The sequence below is a fragment of the Salvelinus alpinus genome, chromosome 4 (assembly GCF_045679555.1).
Source record: "Salvelinus alpinus chromosome 4, SLU_Salpinus.1, whole genome shotgun sequence".
Classification (NCBI taxonomy): Eukaryota; Metazoa; Chordata; class Actinopteri; order Salmoniformes; family Salmonidae; genus Salvelinus; species Salvelinus alpinus.
Window position 1 is genome coordinate 67,548,478 of NC_092089.1, and position 21,611 is coordinate 67,570,088.

Here is a 21,611-nt window from a genome sequence, read left to right on the forward strand (position 1 = left end):
CCTCTTATTTTGCAAAACTTTATTTAACAGTTCATATCCTCTCAGTACATTTTAGATATATTTACAAATATAATTTGTGGACAGGGCTTGGGTTAGGGTCTGAAAAGCCTCCAGAAACCAATTCACATTCACTGTAGCCCTGGTCAGGTAGAATGATTGTCATGGCCAAGGTAAGGACATGTGACGCGTTTTATTAGTTAGATTTGCTATAATAAGGCACCATTCTATCCTACCGTCATTGCAACTGACTGTCATGAGATCGTTAAGAACAGTTAGCTCCGTATTCAAGCCCACAGATGCAGAAAGGGATTACATTTTTTTTTTTTAAGTGTCCAAGTCCTGTTTATTAGTAATAGATCAGGACTGCCATGTATTGGCTCTTTGACTGGATGTGCCACTGCCATTACCTAAGCACATGTAGCGCTGACCACGGAACCACCATGGGTTTCATATTGAACACGTCTACAGCAATACCCTGCACTTTGAATAGATGAAGGTTTGTCAAGTCAAGGAGGGAAGTTCATAAAAAGCCTGGATGGGAAGAGACAGGAGAGGATAGAGAAAATGTATTTCCTTCAAGAATACCAAACCCCCCTCAGGACTATACAGTGAAGTTAAGTCACCCCAATCTACAAATGTAATTCATTTCAGAAAGCTTTTCAAGCCTTTTAAAAAGTGGAAAACCTCCCAGTGCAAAGCGTATCATATTGTGATGAATAATAACTAAAAACAGTTTCTCCTGACAGAGAGATGCATGTTAAACGATTAAGGGCTTGTTTGTTTAGTCAAAGTTACATTCTTTAAGCCTATAAGTCAAAGCTAAGCTCATGGCCCTCTAACTCTAGACATACTGTTTAATATAAAGCCATTTCAGAGAAACCTTCTGGTTTATTAGCACAACAATCAGCCAACAGGCTTATGAGGCAAAAAATAAGGTCCCCAAACCTCTGTTTGGACGATTCAAGCATAGGGAATTAAAGCTTCTCGATACAGCTTTAAAAAAAATAAACAAACGAGACAAGCACAAGACTGACCAAATCACATTGTTCCCGTCTCCATCCTTCAGTGGTAGACTCAGTCACACTGCTGTTACAAAGAGGTGTGTGGCGCAGTGGTTAGAGTCCATGTTAACTTTTCTATTGCAACCTTCAAAAACACCATCCCTGCAACCTTTCACAGCATGTTAAAAAGCCCTGAAACATTCTCCCACTCCTCAGTTGGGAACAAAGGCAATTGTCTGAGGTGGTTGGGGGATGAAAAGCAAAACCTTTCAAAGCCTCACAAAAATGCTCTCAATCAACATACACACCCATGTTCCATCCCCTAGGGCTTGTAGAGTACTGGAGAAGAGGGTTTCCTATTAGCGCCCAGGGTAACCCCCCCCCCCCAAACAAACCTAACTCAATTCCACACAAACCCTTAGCCCCTATCCCTTTGTACTTGAGGTGATCTGTAAGTACTTGATAGGTATAAGCAATATAATAGCGTGACCTTGTAGAATTGTTGCCAGATTGCTTACACCGATCCAATCTAGTGTCTAGAGGGTAGGGACTAGGGCTTGACTTGGAACAGTGCGTAGGGCAACAGCACTGACTACCCTGCCAAAGGGCACGAGTCAAACAGAACCCAAACTAAAATACAGTAACAGATAACGAGACTATTAACATCCATTCCCACACTACACCACCCACATCGGCCTAACACTGATTATATACACACACGGTACAATAACACTTAAATATGTAGAAATATATTTTCATATAAACAGACATCCAAATTATACACTATAAAAAATAACTGAAATGTGTTGTTTTTTTGCCGGGATGAAGTATAAAAGCATTAGCTAGTGTGTTTTGGAGATCATAGGGCCTTAGTAGAGAAGCAATGGAATTAGCATGGAACGAGCTACACAGACTGCGTACATCTACTGCCGGGTCAAAACTGCTCTGAGATGCCTGACAGAACTGTTGTTTCAGCCCTATACTTTGGGGCGTTGTGAGAACTTCAAACCTTTCAAGTTCAGTTTCTGGACTAGTACTGTACACACAACCCCTTCAGAGAAAACTCTGATGCAATTCTAAAATGAAGCTGATGGACCTTGTCTGACTGCAATTAACCAACATACACAAGTTAATCCGTTATGGGCTATAGTCATTCATATGGTAAGAGTATAGATTCATGCAGTCATTGCTGGGGGTCAAGTTATACCTCAGCGCTCAGGATGCAATTAAATTAGAATTTGATACGAGTTAGCTAACAATTAAGTCTATATACATACATGTAAAACCGTAACGACATGTCAAAATATTAGGATAAACCTAAAGACCAGGAACTGAAAATTAACAGCAACAGTTAAACTTCCCTGAACAAATATTCACAAAATCACCAGCTTTTTGGGGAATTCCTATATCCTTCAGTTTGTAAAGACAAAGCAATAGTCAAGAGTCATTTCATAAAACAATCAGTTTGATTTGTAGACATAAGTGCCCCCTAGTGGCCCTAAGAAGAGTAGAAGTGAGGGAGGTGGGAGAAGGCAAGGGAGGTGGAGGGGCTCTGACCAGCCCTTCGGGGCACAGGGAGAGGGGTAAACCATAGAAGAATAGGGTCTAGAGAGTTGGGAAAAGCAGCCTGCCAAACAAATCCAGAATTCTCGGTCAGGGTAGGATGGGATTAGTTACATAGTGCTGCTCACGGCTTGGGCACACAGTAGGTCGTAACCGGTTTGTGTAAGTGCTCCCTCAGTCTCAGACTATTCACTGGAGACACCCCTTTAGGCAGACCCTGATAGACTACAGTACCCAGCCCACTCCCCACCAATCAAAATGTGTTTGATCACATCTCGGGGGGGGGAATCAAGTTTCCTAACATGAGAAGTAGTGAAGTCTTAACCATCATATAGCCGAGTGCACGTGCATCCTGGAATATTCTCAAACCAGAGTAACCCCCCAAAAATAGACATGAGATAACAGTAATTACATATCACAAAGAAGCCCAAATTTATAAATTACGTCACACCCCCTGCCCCAACAAAACATCAAGTGTGAACAAAACAAAAAAGAACCAAGTGAAATGGTAAGTATGGGAGGCTAAAGATGAGACCTTAAAGCGAGCACATTGAAGGAAAATTGAGATTTTCCCTGAAGCATCGTTTCTTTGTTATGTTTTTTTTCTTGTGGTGGGGGGTGCAAAGCTTGCGTTCTGGATGTGTCCCCCATGCTCTTCCTCTGGCTGAGGTTGTCCAGACAAGAAGGCTGGGCGGGGTGTGTGTATGTGGGTAAGTGTGTGTGTGTGTGTATGTGTGGAGGGGGGTCAGCTGGACAGGAACTCCAGGAGTGCAATATTAACAGGCATCTGAAGGGAGAGGTACAGCCTCACATCTCTACAGAGAGAGAAAGAGGGAACAAAAATGTGTAATGATTATAGAATATCCACAAAGCTATTTACTTTCCTACACAACACGTGCAGTACAGTTACAGTAAATCAACTATACAACCAGTTTAGTTGCCAAAGTACTTCTCTCACCTGACAGTGCTTCGATAGGCTGACTGGAGGGGTGGAGGGTGGCCACGGGGATCCCCTTGTCCTCGAAGGCCACCCTGGGCCCCTCGGGACCCCCGTCACAGTCGATGAGACCCTGGTTGCGGCCCTCTGCATCGATGAGGGGCCGGCCCTTGGAGTTGACACCCAGGTCAATGAGCTCCTCGAAGCTCCAGGGGCCAGGCTTACCGTTGAGCCCCGGGGCCAGCTTGTTAGAGTCCTCGTTCAGGAACTCTGAGCCTTCTACCAGGCGACCCTTAGGCACTGAACTGGAAGGGGAGGGAGAGAGCCAGTCAGAGTATAAGGAAGGCGTCGAGTGAGTAAGTGAAAGAGACACTTAAAGCCAAAATAGTCCTACAGTGTCATTGTGCTTCAAGTATTTGGGAGTGTGTGTGTTAGTGTCATACTTAACAGCCAGGGGCTCCTCAGCGCTGGTTCCGTTGTTGTTCTCCTTGTCGTCCGCCTCTGGCTTCCAGTTCACGCTGCCCAGCGGCTCCCTACGCTCTCCCATTGGCTCGCTGCGGGTCAGGCCACGCCCCTCCTCGTCCATGCAGTCCGTCTCCATGGCGACATCTCCGGTCTGGGCTGACTCGTCGTCTGCGGAGATGAAACAAGCAGATGACTCAATTTGCACACGTACACAGAGGGAGTGGTGTCTGTGCAAACAGACAGGCCATTCACAGTGTACACACACGGATGGTGGACAGTTACCCTTGGTTTCTTCTTCGTCACCCTCCTCGTCTCCCTCCTCATCCTGCATGTCTTTCTCATCATAATCTCTCTAAACAGGACACATTAACAGAGTACTGGTTAAAATATCCATCAACAAGTAGGTGCAAGGACTACTGGGTGTTCTTATCCAAGGCGACTGACTTAAGTATTGTAGAAATGCCTGTTGCCATGGAGAGATCAGAGCTTGAGAAATGTGAACTCACTTTTTCTAGGTCCCCTTTTCTGGTTCTCTTCATGATCTCCTCAATTCGCTGTAAGTTAGAGCGACAGGAAGGTTCATGTCAAGAACTAATGGAAAATTACACCCTGCAGACACTCAATGTAATACAAGTTAATGACACGATCGATTTGATTGGACTGCTTTAAAATTCAAGTGTCATGTAGGGGGTGTTTTCACTGAGTGCACATTTTTAATTTTTTTTACCCCCTTTTCTCCCCAATTTCGTGGTATCCAATTGTTAGTAATTACTATCTTGTCTCATCGCTACAACTCCCGTACGGGCTCGGGAGAGACGAAGGTCGAAAGCCATGCGTCCTCCGAAACACAACCACACTGCTTCTTAACACAGCGCCCCTCCAACCCGGAAGCCAGCCGCACCAATGTGTCGGAGGAAACACCGTGCATCCGGCTACCTTGGTTAGCGAGCACTGCGCCCGGCCCGCCACAGGAGTCGCTGGTGCGCGATGAGACAAGGATATCCCTACCGGCCAAACCCTCCCTAACCCGGACGACGCTAGGCCAATTCCGGACCTCTCGGTCGCGGCCGGCTGCGACAGAGCCTGGGCGCGAACCCAGAGTCTCTGGTGGCGCAGCTAGCGCTGCGATGCAGTGCCCTAGACCACTGCGCCACCCGGGAGGCCTGAGTGTGCATACTTAATGTATATAATGAACATGTTACTGAGACCATAGTGAATGGAATGCATACAGTGTGTATGATAAAGTGTGCAAGCTGAAATGGTGATTCTCCACCCACCTTCTTCCTCTCCATGCGTTCCTGTTGGTTCTGGGCCATGACCCTCTCTCTCTCAATGCGGACCTTCTCTGCCTCAATTGCAGCCTGTGCCTCCGCCTCTTCACGCTGCGATTGGACAAACATGTTACCAATCACACAAGCAACCAATCAATTAGATCAACACAAGACTAAAAACATTTGTCCGTACCTCTTTCTGTAGCTCAGCCTGTCTCACGGCCTCCTCTACCTCCAGTCTTTCTCTGTCTGCCTCCGCCATAAGAGCGTCCTCCTCCTCTTTCTTCTTCCTCTCCTCCGCCAGCCTCTTCTCCTCCTCCAGGCATTTCAACCGAGCCTCCTCAGCCAAGCGTTTCTCCTCCTCCTTCCTCAGCCTGTAGATAACGAGATATGGTCGGTCAATTTCCCCCCAGAGAGAGAAAGAGATTATATTAGCCTCATCTGGTTCCTCACTTCTCCTCCTCCTCTCTCAGAACTCGGAGTGCCTCCTCCCTCTCCTTCTTCTCCCTCGCCAGACGACGGTTCTCGGCCAGGATCATGGCAGCCTCTGCAGCCGAGTTGGTGCCCGCCATGGACTTGTCTGAGAGCCAGAGGACACACACAAGAGTTTAGTTTGACCAATCTTAGCTCATATATTGGTTCACTAATAACCAAGTTAAGGCATAATAACCAATTTTCAAGGCATAGCCAACAAGATACAGGAGCCATAGCACCAAACAGAACTCTCCTACTATATAGCACATTGAGAGGAGAATGAAAACTATAGGTTGAGAGAGGGAGATCGATGAAAAAGATGGAGAAAGAGGGAGCAAAAGAGAAACAAAGGTTGGGATCCGATTTCAAATGACAGTCTCTGTGGCTGCTGGTCATAAAGAGCTCTCTGTGTGTCCTACTGCAGACAGTCCTATTGATAGCAGTGAGTCCCTGCAGCACACACAGTATCCATTAACCCTCTCCTAATGAGTTCTACAGTAGTAGTACAGGACTCTCACCAGAAGGGGGCATGAGACATCTCTAGGGCTAACAGGATGTAACTACAGCTGGGAGGGAGATAATGGCTGTGCTGGTCCACAGAGAATTTACAGCTAGCTACAGACCAACTTTCTGCTGTTGCCATGTTAGTTTCCCATTGCTAATGATCCGCAGAGGAACACACTAAACACACTGTGGTGAAACTTAGGAATTAAGCTATAGATCATCAGGATGGAGGACAGAGCAGAAACTACTATGGGCCAAACGGATGTTCTTTATTACTCAGTTCCCATACAGTACAGGGTTTCCAACCCACTGCTTCAGGGACTCGCAGTACAGGCCCTCGCTCTCATTATCAGATGAAAGTGAGTCTCAAGACTATGAGACTGTTGGTATTTTTTCCTGCTTGATCGGAGCACGGCAAGGTCCTTATGCAAGTGAGATTTTAGCCCTATGTCATGACTGTGGTACTGACAGAAGGAAATGGCTAACTCAGCTTAGAGAGAAAGGTGATCTCAGTGAGGTTGGAGGTCCTGTTCACTCACCGTCCTTGTCTTTGGTCTTACTGGAGGTGGTATGAGTAGGGGTGGGTGTTGTGCTGGTCTGGGGAGCCTCTGGGGACTGGGGCGCCACAGGCTGGACGGGACACAGGTCCTTTGGCTTGGAGTCCCTCTTCCGCAGGGTTGGGGGGCCGGTGGGGGTGAGGGCCGGTCTCTGGATGGGTGGAGGTTTGGCCGAGGTGGGCTGGGGGGACGGGGGCTTGGCCGAGCTAAACTGAGGAGATGAGGGGCGATGTTTGATACCCCCAGGTGATGGGGGACGGTTACGTGGGCTTGGCCTGTAGAGGGGAGACAAGATTTATGACGTTTTATAAATTATCTAACAGCTAAGCAATTTCAACAGTACACAATTAAACACAGGAAATATTGAATATAGTTAAAACATTTTCTCAGGGAGAAATGTGGTGTCTTACTTTGCACTTGGGGAGGGGGTTCTCTTGCTCGCTGGGAGGGGGGCGGGGGAGGGCGAGCGGTGGCGTCCTGCGATGTTGGAGGGCGAGGCGGGACGTTTCCCTCCGGGCGACGAGAACCTTTTCTCCTTCTGTCGTTCCACAAAGAGAGATAGTGAGAGAAGAGGGACCATTCAGTCTTACGTCAGATCCTCCAAATGTCATATTTTATCATCCTTAAAATAACATTTAAAAATAAAAATAAATGTTTTCTAATAAAAAGTTATGTAGGCTATAACATTTTATTCATTTCGTGTCATGCAGGGTTTTATCTGGATCAAAAAGGGCTTAGGTGGTGGGTGTGGCATGGGGGTACATAATCCATCTGGTTTTAGTTATTACGGTTTACACGGAGTGTTTATTTAATCCCCAGAAAATGTTCTACAATTAAAAACACTGGAATTAGTCGGCTTGACAGAACGTTTAGGCAGCCCGCCCAAGCATTTCAATGGCCGAAAAATCAGTCATGTATTTTGTTTCCACGTTAAGTGCATAATGGCGCCCCACCACTAAAATCCTTCATGAGAACACAGTGGAACACAAGAAGTGGATCAATAAACATGGAGAGTGACCAGATAACACCTGAGCCATGAGACAGACAGTCTCCCTCCCATGTTGTCTGTGTCATGGACAGTCTCCCTCCAACCCCCACTGCAGCACACATCAGGCTTTAAATAATGTCACAGGACTGACAGTCACTGTGTGGGCCTGTCTGTTTCAAATGCATCTATTTTTAAAAATCCCACGTGCTGATGGTGCAGCAAGGTCATCCACAAGGCACCACAGAGGGACACACATGCCAAACTCAGGAGAGGTGTGTTGGTCATAGATAGATCTATCTATAGTACCAGTTAAAAGTTGACACCTACGCATTCAAGGGTTCAAGGGCATCAGATGACCTGGCCTCCACACTCCCCCGACCTCAACCAAATTGAGATGGTTTGGGATGAATCGGACCACAGAGTGAAGGAAAAGCAGCCAACAAGTGCTCAGCATGTGTGAGAACGCCAAGACTGTTGGAAAAGCATTCCAGGTGAAGCTGGTTGAGAGAATGTCTTGACGAGAGCTTTGCACACTCTTGGCAAAGGGTTGCTACTTTGAAGCTAAACATATATTTAGATTTTTTGGTTACATGATTCCATGTGTCATTTCATAGTTTTGATGTCTTCTCTATTAATCTACAATGTAGAGCATATTAAAAAATAAATAAAAACCCTTGAATGAGTAGGTGTCCAAACTTTTGACTGGTACTGCACACACACCAAAATTATAAAATACAACGTGTTGGTCCCATTTTCCATGAGCTGAAATACTGTAACAGAGCAGACATTTTCCATACACACAAAAAGCTTTTTGCTATCAAATTGTGTACACTGTTTACATCCCTGTTAGTGAGCATTTCTCCGTTGCCAAGATATCCATCTACCTGACAGGTGTAACATATTAAGAAGCATGATCATTATACAGGTGCACCTTGTGCTGGGGACAATAAAAAGGCCACTATAAAATGTGCAGTTGTCACAACGCCACTGATTTGAGGGAGCAATTGCATGCTGACTGCAGGAATGTCCAACAGAGCGGTTGCCAGAGAATGTAATGTTTATTTTTTTCGACCATGAGCCCCCTCCAACGTAATTTTAGAGAGTTTGTAAGTACGTCTAACCAGCCTCACAACCACGTGTAACCCCGGCAGCCCAGGACCTTTACATCCGGCTTCTTCACCTGCGGGATTGTCTGACGGGGGATGCTGAGGAGTATTTTTGTCTGTAATAAAGCTCTTCTGTGGGGAAAACTCATTCTGATTGGCTGGGCCTGGCTCCCGAGTGGGTAGACCTGGCTGCCAAGAGGCTGCGCCCCTGCCCAGTCATGTGAAATCCATAGATTAGGGCCTAATGAATTTATTTCAATTGACTGATTTCCTTCTATGAACTAACTGAGTAAAAAAAAAATGTGCATGTTGTTTATATTTTTGTTCAGAGAGAGTGTGTGTATATATTTCTATCACACAGCTCTGGAAAAGTACAACCACTAAAGATTTCAGTTTCTCTGGTTTGACTATTTACAGGTATATGTTTGGGTAAAATGAAAATGTTTTATTCTATAAACTACTGACAACATTTCTACCAAATAGTCATTTAGAGCATTTACTTGCAGAAAATGACAACTGGTCAAAATAACAAAAAATATGTTGTCAGACCTCGAATGATGCAAAGAAAATAAAGTTAATTTCCATTTTTAAACAATACTAATGTTTTAACTTAGGATCAATATTTTAACTTAAATACTAATGTTTTAACTTAAATCAATATTTGGTGGAATAACCTTGATTTTCAAACCACCACTTTCATGCGTCTTGGCATGCTCTCCACCAGTCTTTCACATTGATCTTGGGTGACTTTATGCCACTCCTGGCGCAAAAATTCAAGGTGCTCAGCTTTGTTTGATGGCTTGTGACCATCCATCTTCCTCTTGATCACATTCCAGAGGTTTTCAATGGGGTTCAGGTCTGGAGATTGGGCTGGCCATGACAGGGTCTTGATCTGGTGGTCCTCCATCCACACCTTGATTGACCTGGCTGTGTGGCATGGCGCATTGTCCTGCTGGAAAAACCAATCCTCAGAGTTGTGGAACATTGTTGGAGCAGAAGGAAGCACGTTTTCTTCCAGGACAACCTTGTACGTGGCTTCATTCATGCGTCCTTCACAAAGACAAATCTGCCCGATTCCAGCCTTGCTGAAGCACCCCCAGATCATCACTGATCCTCCACCAAATTTCACAGCGGGTGCGAGACCTGGCGAGGCCTACTAGCCACAGTGTCTCGCATCAACTGTAAAATTTGGTTGAGGATCCGTGATGACCTGGGGGTGCTTCAGCAAGGCTGGAATCAATGTGAAAGACTGCTGGAGAGCATGCCAAGAAAGCTGTGATTGAAAATCAGGGTTATTCCACCAAATATTGATTTCTGAACTCTTCCTAAGTTAAAACATTAGTATTGTGTTGTTTAAAAATGAATATTAAACTTATTTTCTTTGTATTAGTCGAGGTCTGACAACACTGCATCTTTTTTGTTATTTTGACAATTTTCTGCAAATAAATGCTCTAAATGACAATATTTTTATTTGGAATTTGGGAGAAATGTCAGTAGTTTATAGAATAAAACAACAGAAAAGTGTTTCTTACCCAAACACATACCTATAAATAGTAAAACCAGAGAAAGTGATAATTTTGCAGTGGTCTCGAAATTCTTTCCAGAGCTGTATATCAGGGTTTGCATTAGGAAAATGTGGAGCTTGACATTTGACCAGCAGCAATTTAATTCACCGGATATTTGAGAAGTTTACCAGACCCATATGCAAATCACATTTAGGTTACAGTAATTCATATTAACAGAACATTCGAGGACGCAACGATGTGCGGTCGTTCTTATTGAATTTTGATATGCACTTTGAAGATGTTAGAATAACCATCCACATTTACCTTTCATCAGCCAACAAGATGAGAAACGAACAGCAAAGTCACTAGCCCATGTCAACCTACTATCGGACTTAGTAGACAAGTTAGCCTCTTCTATTGGTCAGCTTGTTGAGAAAGAAATGGACTATTCCAAAACAGACTCTGGGACAGTTGTGGGACAATAGATGCCAAATTCATACAACCAGTTGGCCTAGGCTACATAAAAATAACAGTTAAAAAGCAATGAGGTTAATGCAACAAATCAGAAAGTTTAGCTTTAAATGTTGATAAAATACTAGTAGGCTACACAAATTTTCATTCCATAACACAATTAGCAGGAAAACACCTCAAGTGCCTCAAAAGGGTACCGGACGTGACAGGAGAAAATGGAGAAGCGAGATCTAATATGCAACACCTAATATTGGTTGCTAATATGACTAGGACAATGAAAGAAAGTTTATATAAATTAATTGCCTCCATAAATTAATATGGTGGACTTTGGCTAGGCTACTTTGACACAAGGTAAGACATAGCTCAATTTATTTTTGTTTATTTAACTAGGCAAGTCAGTTAAGAACAAATCCTTATTTACAATGACGGCCTACTAGGGAACAATGGGTTAACTGCCTTGTTCAGTGGCAGGACAGATTTTTATCTTGTCAGCTCTGGGATTCGATCCAGCAACCCAAGGCTCTAACCACTAGGCTACCTGCCGCCCCAATAATATGTGGTAAAACGTTTTCGTTTCAAACAATTAAGTATATGTTTTCAAAATGCATAACGAATATACTGTACACACGCTGCAATTTAATTCCACAAATGTATTAATAGTAATCTATAGACCAATAAGCATGACCAGTCAAATGTATTTTCATCGACTGGTATTTCAAATCAATTAATAGGCTAAATAGCATTATTTCTAAAAGAGTTTTTTCTTCTCCCGGACAATTGTACATGTTATTTATTTTCTAATATATCTATATCATTATTTCTTTTTTTAATCAGCCAAAAGCCAGTTAACGGAAACCCTGATGTGTGTGTGTGTGTGTGTGGCACATGCGTGCCTGTGTATTTATCCTTGGTTCGTCTGAAAACTGCTTAAGAAAGAAACCGTAAAAGCCAGAGAGGAGTGTGCATTTAGTTCTAGACCATTTGTTTTATGTGGGATAGAAATAGCTTTTAAAGCTTTCCAAAAGCAGAGAAGGCAAAGTGCATGCACTGTATGATAATTATTCTGTGAGAGGATTTGTGTGGAGAAGAGACTGAAAGAGAGGGATGGCTTCATAAGAGGAAGCGCCGTCACCTATCCATTTCACCACACAGAGTACCCTCCGTCCACACACACACACACAGAGTACCCTCCGTCCACACACACACACAGAGTACCCTCCGTCCACACACACACACAGAGTACCCTCCGTCCACACACACAGAGTACCCTCCGTCCACACACACAGAGTACCCTCCGTCCACACACACAGAGTACCCTCCGTCCACACACACAGAGTACCCTCCGTCCACACACACAGAGTACCCTCCGTCCAAACACACAGAGTACCCTCCGTCCACACACACACACAGAGTACCCTCCGTCCACACACACACACACACACAGAGTACCCTCCGTCCACACACACACACAGAGTACCCTCCGTCCACACACACACACAGATTACCCTCCGTCCACACACACACACACACACAGAGTACCCTCCGTCCACACACACACACACAGAGTACCCTCCGTCCACACACACACACACACAGAGTACCCTCCGTCCACACACACACACACAGAGTACCCTCCGTCCACACACACAGAGTACCCTCCGTCCACACACACACACACACACAGAGTACCCTCCGTCCACACACACACACACACACACACACACACACACACACAGAGTACCCTCCGTCCACACACACACACACACACACACAGAGTACCCTCCGTCCACACACACACAGAGTACCCTCCGTCCACACACACACACACACAGAGTACCCTCCGTCCACACACAGAGTACCCTCCGTCCACACACACACACAGAGTACCCTCCGTCCACACACACACACAGAGTACCCTCCGTCCACACACACACACAGAGTACCCTCCGTCCACACACACACAGAGTACCCTCCGTCCACACACACACACAGAGTACCCTCCGTCCACACACACACACAGAGTACCCTCCGTCCACACACACAGCGTACCCTCCGTCCACACACACACACACACACACAGAGTACCCTCCGTCCACACACACAGAGTACCCTCCGTCCACACACACACACACACACACAGTACCCTCCGTCCACACACACACACAGTACCCTCCGTCCACACACACACACAGAGTACCCTCCGTCCACACACACACACACACAGAGTACCCTCCGTCCACACACACACACACAGAGTACCCTCCGTCCACACACACACAGAGTACCCTCCGTCCACACACACACACACACACAGAGTACCCTCCGTCCACACACACACACAAACACAGAGTACCCTCCGTCCACACACACACACACACACACAGAGTACCCTCCGTCCACACACACACACACACAGAGTACCCTCCGTCCACACACACAGAGTACCCTCCGTCCACACACACACAGAGTACCCTCCGTCCACACACACACAGAGTACCCTCCGTCCACACACACACAGAGTACCCTCCGTCCACACACACACACAGAGTACCCTCCGTCCACACACACACAGAGTACCCTCCGTCCACACACACACACAGAGTACCCTCCGTCCACACACACACACAGAGTACCCTCCGTCCACACACACACAGAGTACCCTCCGTCCACACACACACACACAGAGTACCCTCCGTCCACACACACACAGAGTACCCTCCGTCCACACACACACACACACAGAGTACCCTCCGTCCACACACACACACACACAGAGTACCCTCCGTCCACACACACACACAGAGTACCCTCCGTCCACACACACACACACACAGAGTACCCTCCGTCCACACACACACACACAGAGTACCCTCCGTCCACACACACAGAGTACCCTCCGTCCACACACACACACACACACAGAGTACCCTCCGTCCACACACACACACACACACACACACACACACACACACAGAGTACCCTCCGTCCACACACACACACACACACACACAGAGTACCCTCCGTCCACACACACACAGAGTACCCTCCGTCCACACACACACACACACAGAGTACCCTCCGTCCACACACAGAGTACCCTCCGTCCACACACACACACAGAGTACCCTCCGTCCACACACACACACAGAGTACCCTCCGTCCACACACACACACAGAGTACCCTCCGTCCACACACACACAGAGTACCCTCCGTCCACACACACACACAGAGTACCCTCCGTCCACACACACACACAGAGTACCCTCCGTCCACACACACAGCGTACCCTCCGTCCACACACACACACACACACACAGAGTACCCTCCGTCCACACACACAGAGTACCCTCCGTCCACACACACACACACACACACAGTACCCTCCGTCCACACACACACACAGTACCCTCCGTCCACACACACACACAGAGTACCCTCCGTCCACACACACACACACACAGAGTACCCTCCGTCCACACACACACACACAGAGTACCCTCCGTCCACACACACACAGAGTACCCTCCGTCCACACACACACACACACACAGAGTACCCTCCGTCCACACACACACACAAACACAGAGTACCCTCCGTCCACACACACACACACACACACAGAGTACCCTCCGTCCACACACACACACACACAGAGTACCCTCCGTCCACACACACAGAGTACCCTCCGTCCACACACACACAGAGTACCCTCCGTCCACACACACACAGAGTACCCTCCGTCCACACACACACAGAGTACCCTCCGTCCACACACACACACAGAGTACCCTCCGTCCACACACACACAGAGTACCCTCCGTCCACACACACACACAGAGTACCCTCCGTCCACACACACACACAGAGTACCCTCCGTCCACACACACACAGAGTACCCTCCGTCCACACACACACACACAGAGTACCCTCCGTCCACACACACACAGAGTACCCTCCGTCCACACACACACACACACAGAGTACCCTCCGTCCACACACACACACACACAGAGTACCCTCCGTCCACACACACACACAGAGTACCCTCCGTCCACACACACACACAGAGTACCCTCCGTCCACACACACACACAGAGTACCCTCCGTCCACACACACACACAGAGTACCCTCCGTCCACACACACACACAGAGTACCCTCCGTCCACACACACACACACACAGAGTACCCTCCGTCCACACACACACACACAGAGTACCCTCCGTCCACACACACACACAGAGTACCCTCCGTCCACACACACAGAGTACCCTCCGTCCACACACACAGAGTACCCTCCGTCCACACACACAGAGTACCCTCCGTCCACACACACAGAGTACCCTCCGTCCACACACACAGAGTACCCTCCGTCCACACACACACAGAGTACCCTCCGTCCCCCACACACACACACACACACACACACACACACACACACACACACACACACACACACACACACAGAGTACCCTCCGTCCACACACACACACACACACATACACACACACACACAGAGTACCCTCCGTACACACACACACACACACACACACACACACAGAGTACCCTCCGTCCACACACACAGAGTACCCTCCGTCCACACACACACACACAGAGTACCCTCCGTCCACACACACACACACACACACACACACACACACACACACAGAGTACCCTCCGTCCACACACACACACACAGAGTACCCTCCGTCCACACACACACACACACACACACACAGAGTACCCTCCGTCCACACACACACACACAGAGTACCCTCCGTCCACACACACACACAGAGTACCCTCCGTCCACACACACACACACAGAGTACCCTCCGTCCACACACACACACACAGAGTACCCTCCGTCCACACACACACACACACAGAGTACCCTCCGTCCACACACACACACACACAGAGTACCCTCCGTCCACACACACACACACACAGAGTACCCTCCGTCCACACACACACACACACAGAGTACCCTCCGTCCACACACACACACACAGAGTACCCTCCGTCCACACACACACACACACAGTACCCTCCGTCCACACACACACACACACAGAGTACCCTCCGTCCACACACACACACACAGAGTACCCTCCGTCCACACACACACACACAGAGTACCCTCCGTCCACACACACACACACACAGAGTACCCTCCGTCCACACACACACACAGAGTACCCTCCGTCCACACACACACACAGAGTACCCTCCGTCCACACACACACAGAGTACCCTCCGTCCACACACACACAGAGTACCCTCCGTCCACACACACACAGAGTACCCTCCGTCCACACACACAGAGTACCCTCCGTCCACACACACAGAGTACCCTCCGTCCACACACACACAGAGTACCCTCCGTCCACACACACACAGAGTACCCTCCGTCCACACACACACACAGAGTACCCTCCGTCCACACACACACACAGAGTACCCTCCGTCCACACACACACACAGAGTACCCTCCGTCCACACACACACACAGAGTACCCTCCGTCCACACACACACACAGAGTACCCTCCGTCCACACACACACAGAGTACCCTCCGTCCACACACACAGAGTACCCTCCGTCCACACACACAGAGTACCCTCCGTCCACACACACACACAGAGTACCCTCCGTCCACACACACACACAGAGTACCCTCCGTCCACACACACACACACAGAGTACCCTCCGTCCACACACACACAGAGTACCCTCCGTCCACACACACACAGAGTACCCTCCGTCCACACACACACAGAGTACCCTCCGTCCACACACACACAGAGTACCCTCCGTCCACACACACACACAGAGTACCCTCCGTCCACACACACACACACAGAGTACCCTCCGTCCACACACACACACACAGAGTACCCTCCGTCCACACACACACACACAGAGTACCCTCCGTCCACACACACACACACACACAGAGTACCCTCCGTCCACACACACACACAGAGTACCCTCCGTCCACACACACACACAGAGTACCCTCCGTCCACACACACACAGAGTACCCTCCGTCCACACACACACAGAGTACCCTCCGTCCACACACACACACACAGAGTACCCTCCGTCCACACACACACACACACAGAGTACCCTCCGTCCACACACACACACACACAGAGTACCCTCCGTCCACACACACACAGAGTACCCTCCGTCCACACACACACACAGAGTACCCTCCGTCCACACACACACACACAGAGTACCCTCCGTCCACACACACACACACACACAGAGTACCCTCCGTCCACACACACACACACACACACAGAGTACCCTCCGTCCACACACACACACACACACAGAGTACCCTCCGTCCACACACACACACACACACAGAGTACCCTCCGTCCACACACACACACACACAGAGTACCCTCCGTCCACACACACACAGAGTACCCTCCGTCCACACACACACACACAGAGTACCCTCCGTCCACACACACACACACACACACAGAGTACCCTCCGTCCACACACACACACACAGAGTACCCTCCGTCCACACACACACACAGAGTACCCTCCGTCCACACACACACACAGAGTACCCTCCGTCCACACACACACACACAGAGTACCCTCCGTCCACACACACACACAGAGTACCCTCCGTCCACACACACACACAGAGTACCCTCCGTCCACACACACACACACACAGAGTACCCTCCGTCCACACACACACACACACAGAGTACCCTCCGTCCACACACACACACAGAGTACCCTCCGTCCACACACACACACACAGAGTACCCTCCGTCCACACACACACACACAGAGTACCCTCCGTCCACACACACACACACACACACACAGAGTACCCTCCGTCCACACACACACACACACACACACACAGAGTACCCTCCGTCCACACACACACACACACACACACACAGAGTACCCTCCGTCCCACACACACACACACACAGAGTACCCTCCGTCCACACACACACACACACACAGAGTACCCTCCGTCCACACACACACACACACACAGAGTACCCTCCGTCCACACACACACACACACACAGAGTACCCTCCGTCCACACACACACACACACACAGAGTACCCTCCGTCCACACACACACACAGAGTACCCTCCGTCCCACACACACACACAGAGTACCCTCCGTCCACACACACACACACAGAGTACCCTCCGTCCACACACACACACACAGAGTACCCTCCGTCCACACACACACACACAGAGTACCCTCCGTCCACACACACACACACAGAGTACCCTCCGTCCACACACACACACACAGAGTACCCTCCGTCCACACACACACACACAGAGTACCCTCCGTCCACACACACACACACAGAGTACCCTCCGTCCACACACACACACACAGAGTACCCTCCGTCCACACACACACACACAGAGTACCCTCCGTCCACACACACACACACACACAGAGTACCCTCCGTCCACACACACACACACACACAGAGTACCCTCCGTCCACACACACACACACACACAGAGTACCCTCCGTCCACACACACACACACACAGAGTACCCTCCGTCCACACACACACACACACAGAGTACCCTCCGTCCACACACACACACACACAGAGTACCCTCCGTCCACACACACACACACACAGAGTACCCTCCGTCCACACACACACACACACAGAGTACCCTCCGTCCACACACACACACACACAGAGTACCCTCCGTCCACACACACACACACACGAGTACCCTCCGTCCACACACACACACACACAGAGTACCCTCCGTCCACACACACACACACACAGAGTACCCTCCGTCCACACACACACACACACACAGAGTACCCTCCGTCCACACACACACACACACAGAGTACCCTCCGTCCACACACACACACACAGAGTACCCTCCGTCCACACACACACACACAGAGTACCCTCCGTCCACACACACACACACACACAGAGTACCCTCCGTCCACACACACACACACACACAGAGTACCCTCCGTCCACACACACACACACACAGAGTACCCTCCGTCCACACACACACACAGAGTACCCTCCGTCCACACACACACACAGAGTACCCTCCGTCCACACACACACACACAGAGTACCCTCCGTCCACACACACACACACAGAGTACCCTCCGTCCACACACACACACACAGAGTACCCTCCGTCCACACACACACACACAGAGTACCCTCCGTCCACACACACACACACAGAGTACCCTCCGTCCACACACACACACACAGAGTACCCTCCGTCCACACACACACACACAGAGTACCCTCCGTCCACACACACACACACAGAGTACCCTCCGTCCACACACACACACACAGAGTACCCTCCGTCCACACACACACACACAGAGTACCCTCCGTCCACACACACACACACAGAGTACCCTCCGTCCACACACACACACACAGAGTACCCTCCGTCCACACACACACACACAGAGTACCCTCCGTCCACACACACACACACACACAGAGTACCCTCCGTCCACACACACACACAGAGTACCCTCCGTCCACACACACACACAGAGTACCCTCCGTCCACACACACACAGAGTACCCTCCGTCCACACACACACAGAGTACCCTCCGTCCACACACACACACACAGAGTACCCTCCGTCCACACACACACACACACAGAGTACCCTCCGTCCACACACACACACACACAGAGTACCCTCCGTCCACACACACACAGAGTACCCTCCGTCCACACACACACACACAGAGTACCCTCCGTCCACACACACACACACAGAGTACCCTCCGTCCACACACACACACACAGAGTACCCTCCGTCCACACACACACACACAGAGTACCCTCCGTCCACACACACACACACACACAGAGTACCCTCCGTCCACACACACACACACAGAGTACCCTCCGTCCACACACACACACAGAGTACCCTCCGTCCACACACACACAGAGTACCCTCCGTCCACACACACACAGAGTACCCTCCGTCCACACACACACACACAGAGTACCCTCCGTCCACACACACACACACACAGAGTACCCTCCGTCCACACACACACACACACAGAGTACCCTCCGTCCACACACACACAGAGTACCCTCCGTCCACACACACACACGAGTACCCTCCGTCCACACACACACACACAGAGTACCCTCCGTCCACACACACACACACACACAGAGTACCCTCCGTCCACACACACACACACACACACAGAGTACCCTCCGTCCACACACACACACACACACACAGAGTACCCTCCGTCCACACACACACACACACACAGAGTACCCTCCGTCCACACACACACACACACAGAGTACCCTCCGTCCACACACACACAGAGTACCCTCCGTCCACACACACACACACACACACAGAGTACCCTCCGTCCACACACACACACACACACAGAGTACCCTCCGTCCACACACACACACACATACCCTGAGTACCCCCCGTCCCTCCGTCCACACACACACACAGAGTACCCTCCGTCCACACACACACACACAGAGTACCCTCCGTCCACACACACACACAGAGTACCCTCCGTCCACACACACACACAGAGTACCCTCCGTCCACACACACACACACACAGAGTACCCTCCGTCCACACACACACACACACAGAGTACCCTCCGTCCACACACACACACAGAGTACCCTCCGTCCACACACACACACACAGAGTACCCTCCGTCCACACACACACACACAGAGTACCCTCCGTCCACACACACACACACACACACACACAGAGTACCCTCCGTCCACACACACACACACACACACACACAGAGTACCCTCCGTCCACACACACACACACACACACACACAGAGTACCCTCCGTCCACACACACACACACACAGAGTACCCTCCGTCCACACACACACACACACACAGAGTACCCTCCGTCCACACACACACACACACACAGAGTACCCTCCGTCCACACACACACACACACACAGAGTACCCTCCGTCCACACACACACACACACACAGAGTACCCTCCGTCCACACACACACACAGAGTACCCTCCGTCCACACACACACACAGAGTACCCTCCGTCCACACACACACACAGAGTACCCTCCGTCCACACACACACACAGAGTACCCTCCGTCCACACACACACACACAGAGTACCCTCCGTCCACACACACACACACAGAGTACCCTCCGTCCACACACACACACACAGAGTACCCTCCGTCCACACACACACACACAGAGTACCCTCCGTCCACACACACACACACAGAGTACCCTCCGTCCACACACACACACACAGAGTACCCTCCGTCCACACACACACACACACAGAGTACCCTCCGTCCACACACACACACACAGAGTACCCTCCGTCCACACACACACACACACAGAGTACCCTCCGTCCACACACACACACACACACAGAGTACCCTCCGTCCACACACACACACACACACAGAGTACCCTCCGTCCACACACACACACACACAGAGTACCCTCCGTCCACACACACACACACACAGAGTACCCTCCGTCCACACACACACACACACACACAGAGTACCCTCCGTCCACACACACACACACACAGAGTACCCTCCGTCCACACACACACACACACAGAGTACCCTCCGTCCACACACACACACACACAGAGTACCCTCCGTCCACACACACACACACACAGAGTACCCTCCGT

At 49.7% G+C, this 21,611-nt stretch overlaps 1 protein-coding gene across 17 annotated transcripts in view; it reads right to left on the bottom strand.

Moving 5' to 3' along the window:
* Positions 1-4: 4 nt before the first annotated feature.
* LOC139574233 (ensconsin-like) overlaps positions 5-21,611 on the bottom strand; it is a 51,512-nt gene continuing 29,905 nt past the window's right edge. For all 17 annotated transcript variants that reach the window (XM_071398617.1, XM_071398604.1, XM_071398619.1 and 14 more), the window contains 10 exons: positions 7,183-7,310; positions 6,755-7,047; positions 5,691-5,817; positions 5,431-5,611; positions 5,244-5,348; positions 4,473-4,520; positions 4,249-4,318; positions 3,945-4,134; positions 3,523-3,806; positions 5-3,379 (listed from right to left, as the gene is read on the bottom strand). In XM_071398617.1, coding sequence (XP_071254718.1) covers positions 3,372-3,379; positions 3,523-3,806; positions 3,945-4,134; positions 4,249-4,318; positions 4,473-4,520; positions 5,244-5,348; positions 5,431-5,611; positions 5,691-5,817; positions 6,755-7,047; positions 7,183-7,310 — 1,434 coding nt within the window. In that variant the 3' untranslated portion in view covers positions 5-3,371. The remainder of the gene's footprint in view (positions 3,380-3,522; positions 3,807-3,944; positions 4,135-4,248; positions 4,319-4,472; positions 4,521-5,243; positions 5,349-5,430; positions 5,612-5,690; positions 5,818-6,754; positions 7,048-7,182; positions 7,311-21,611) is intronic.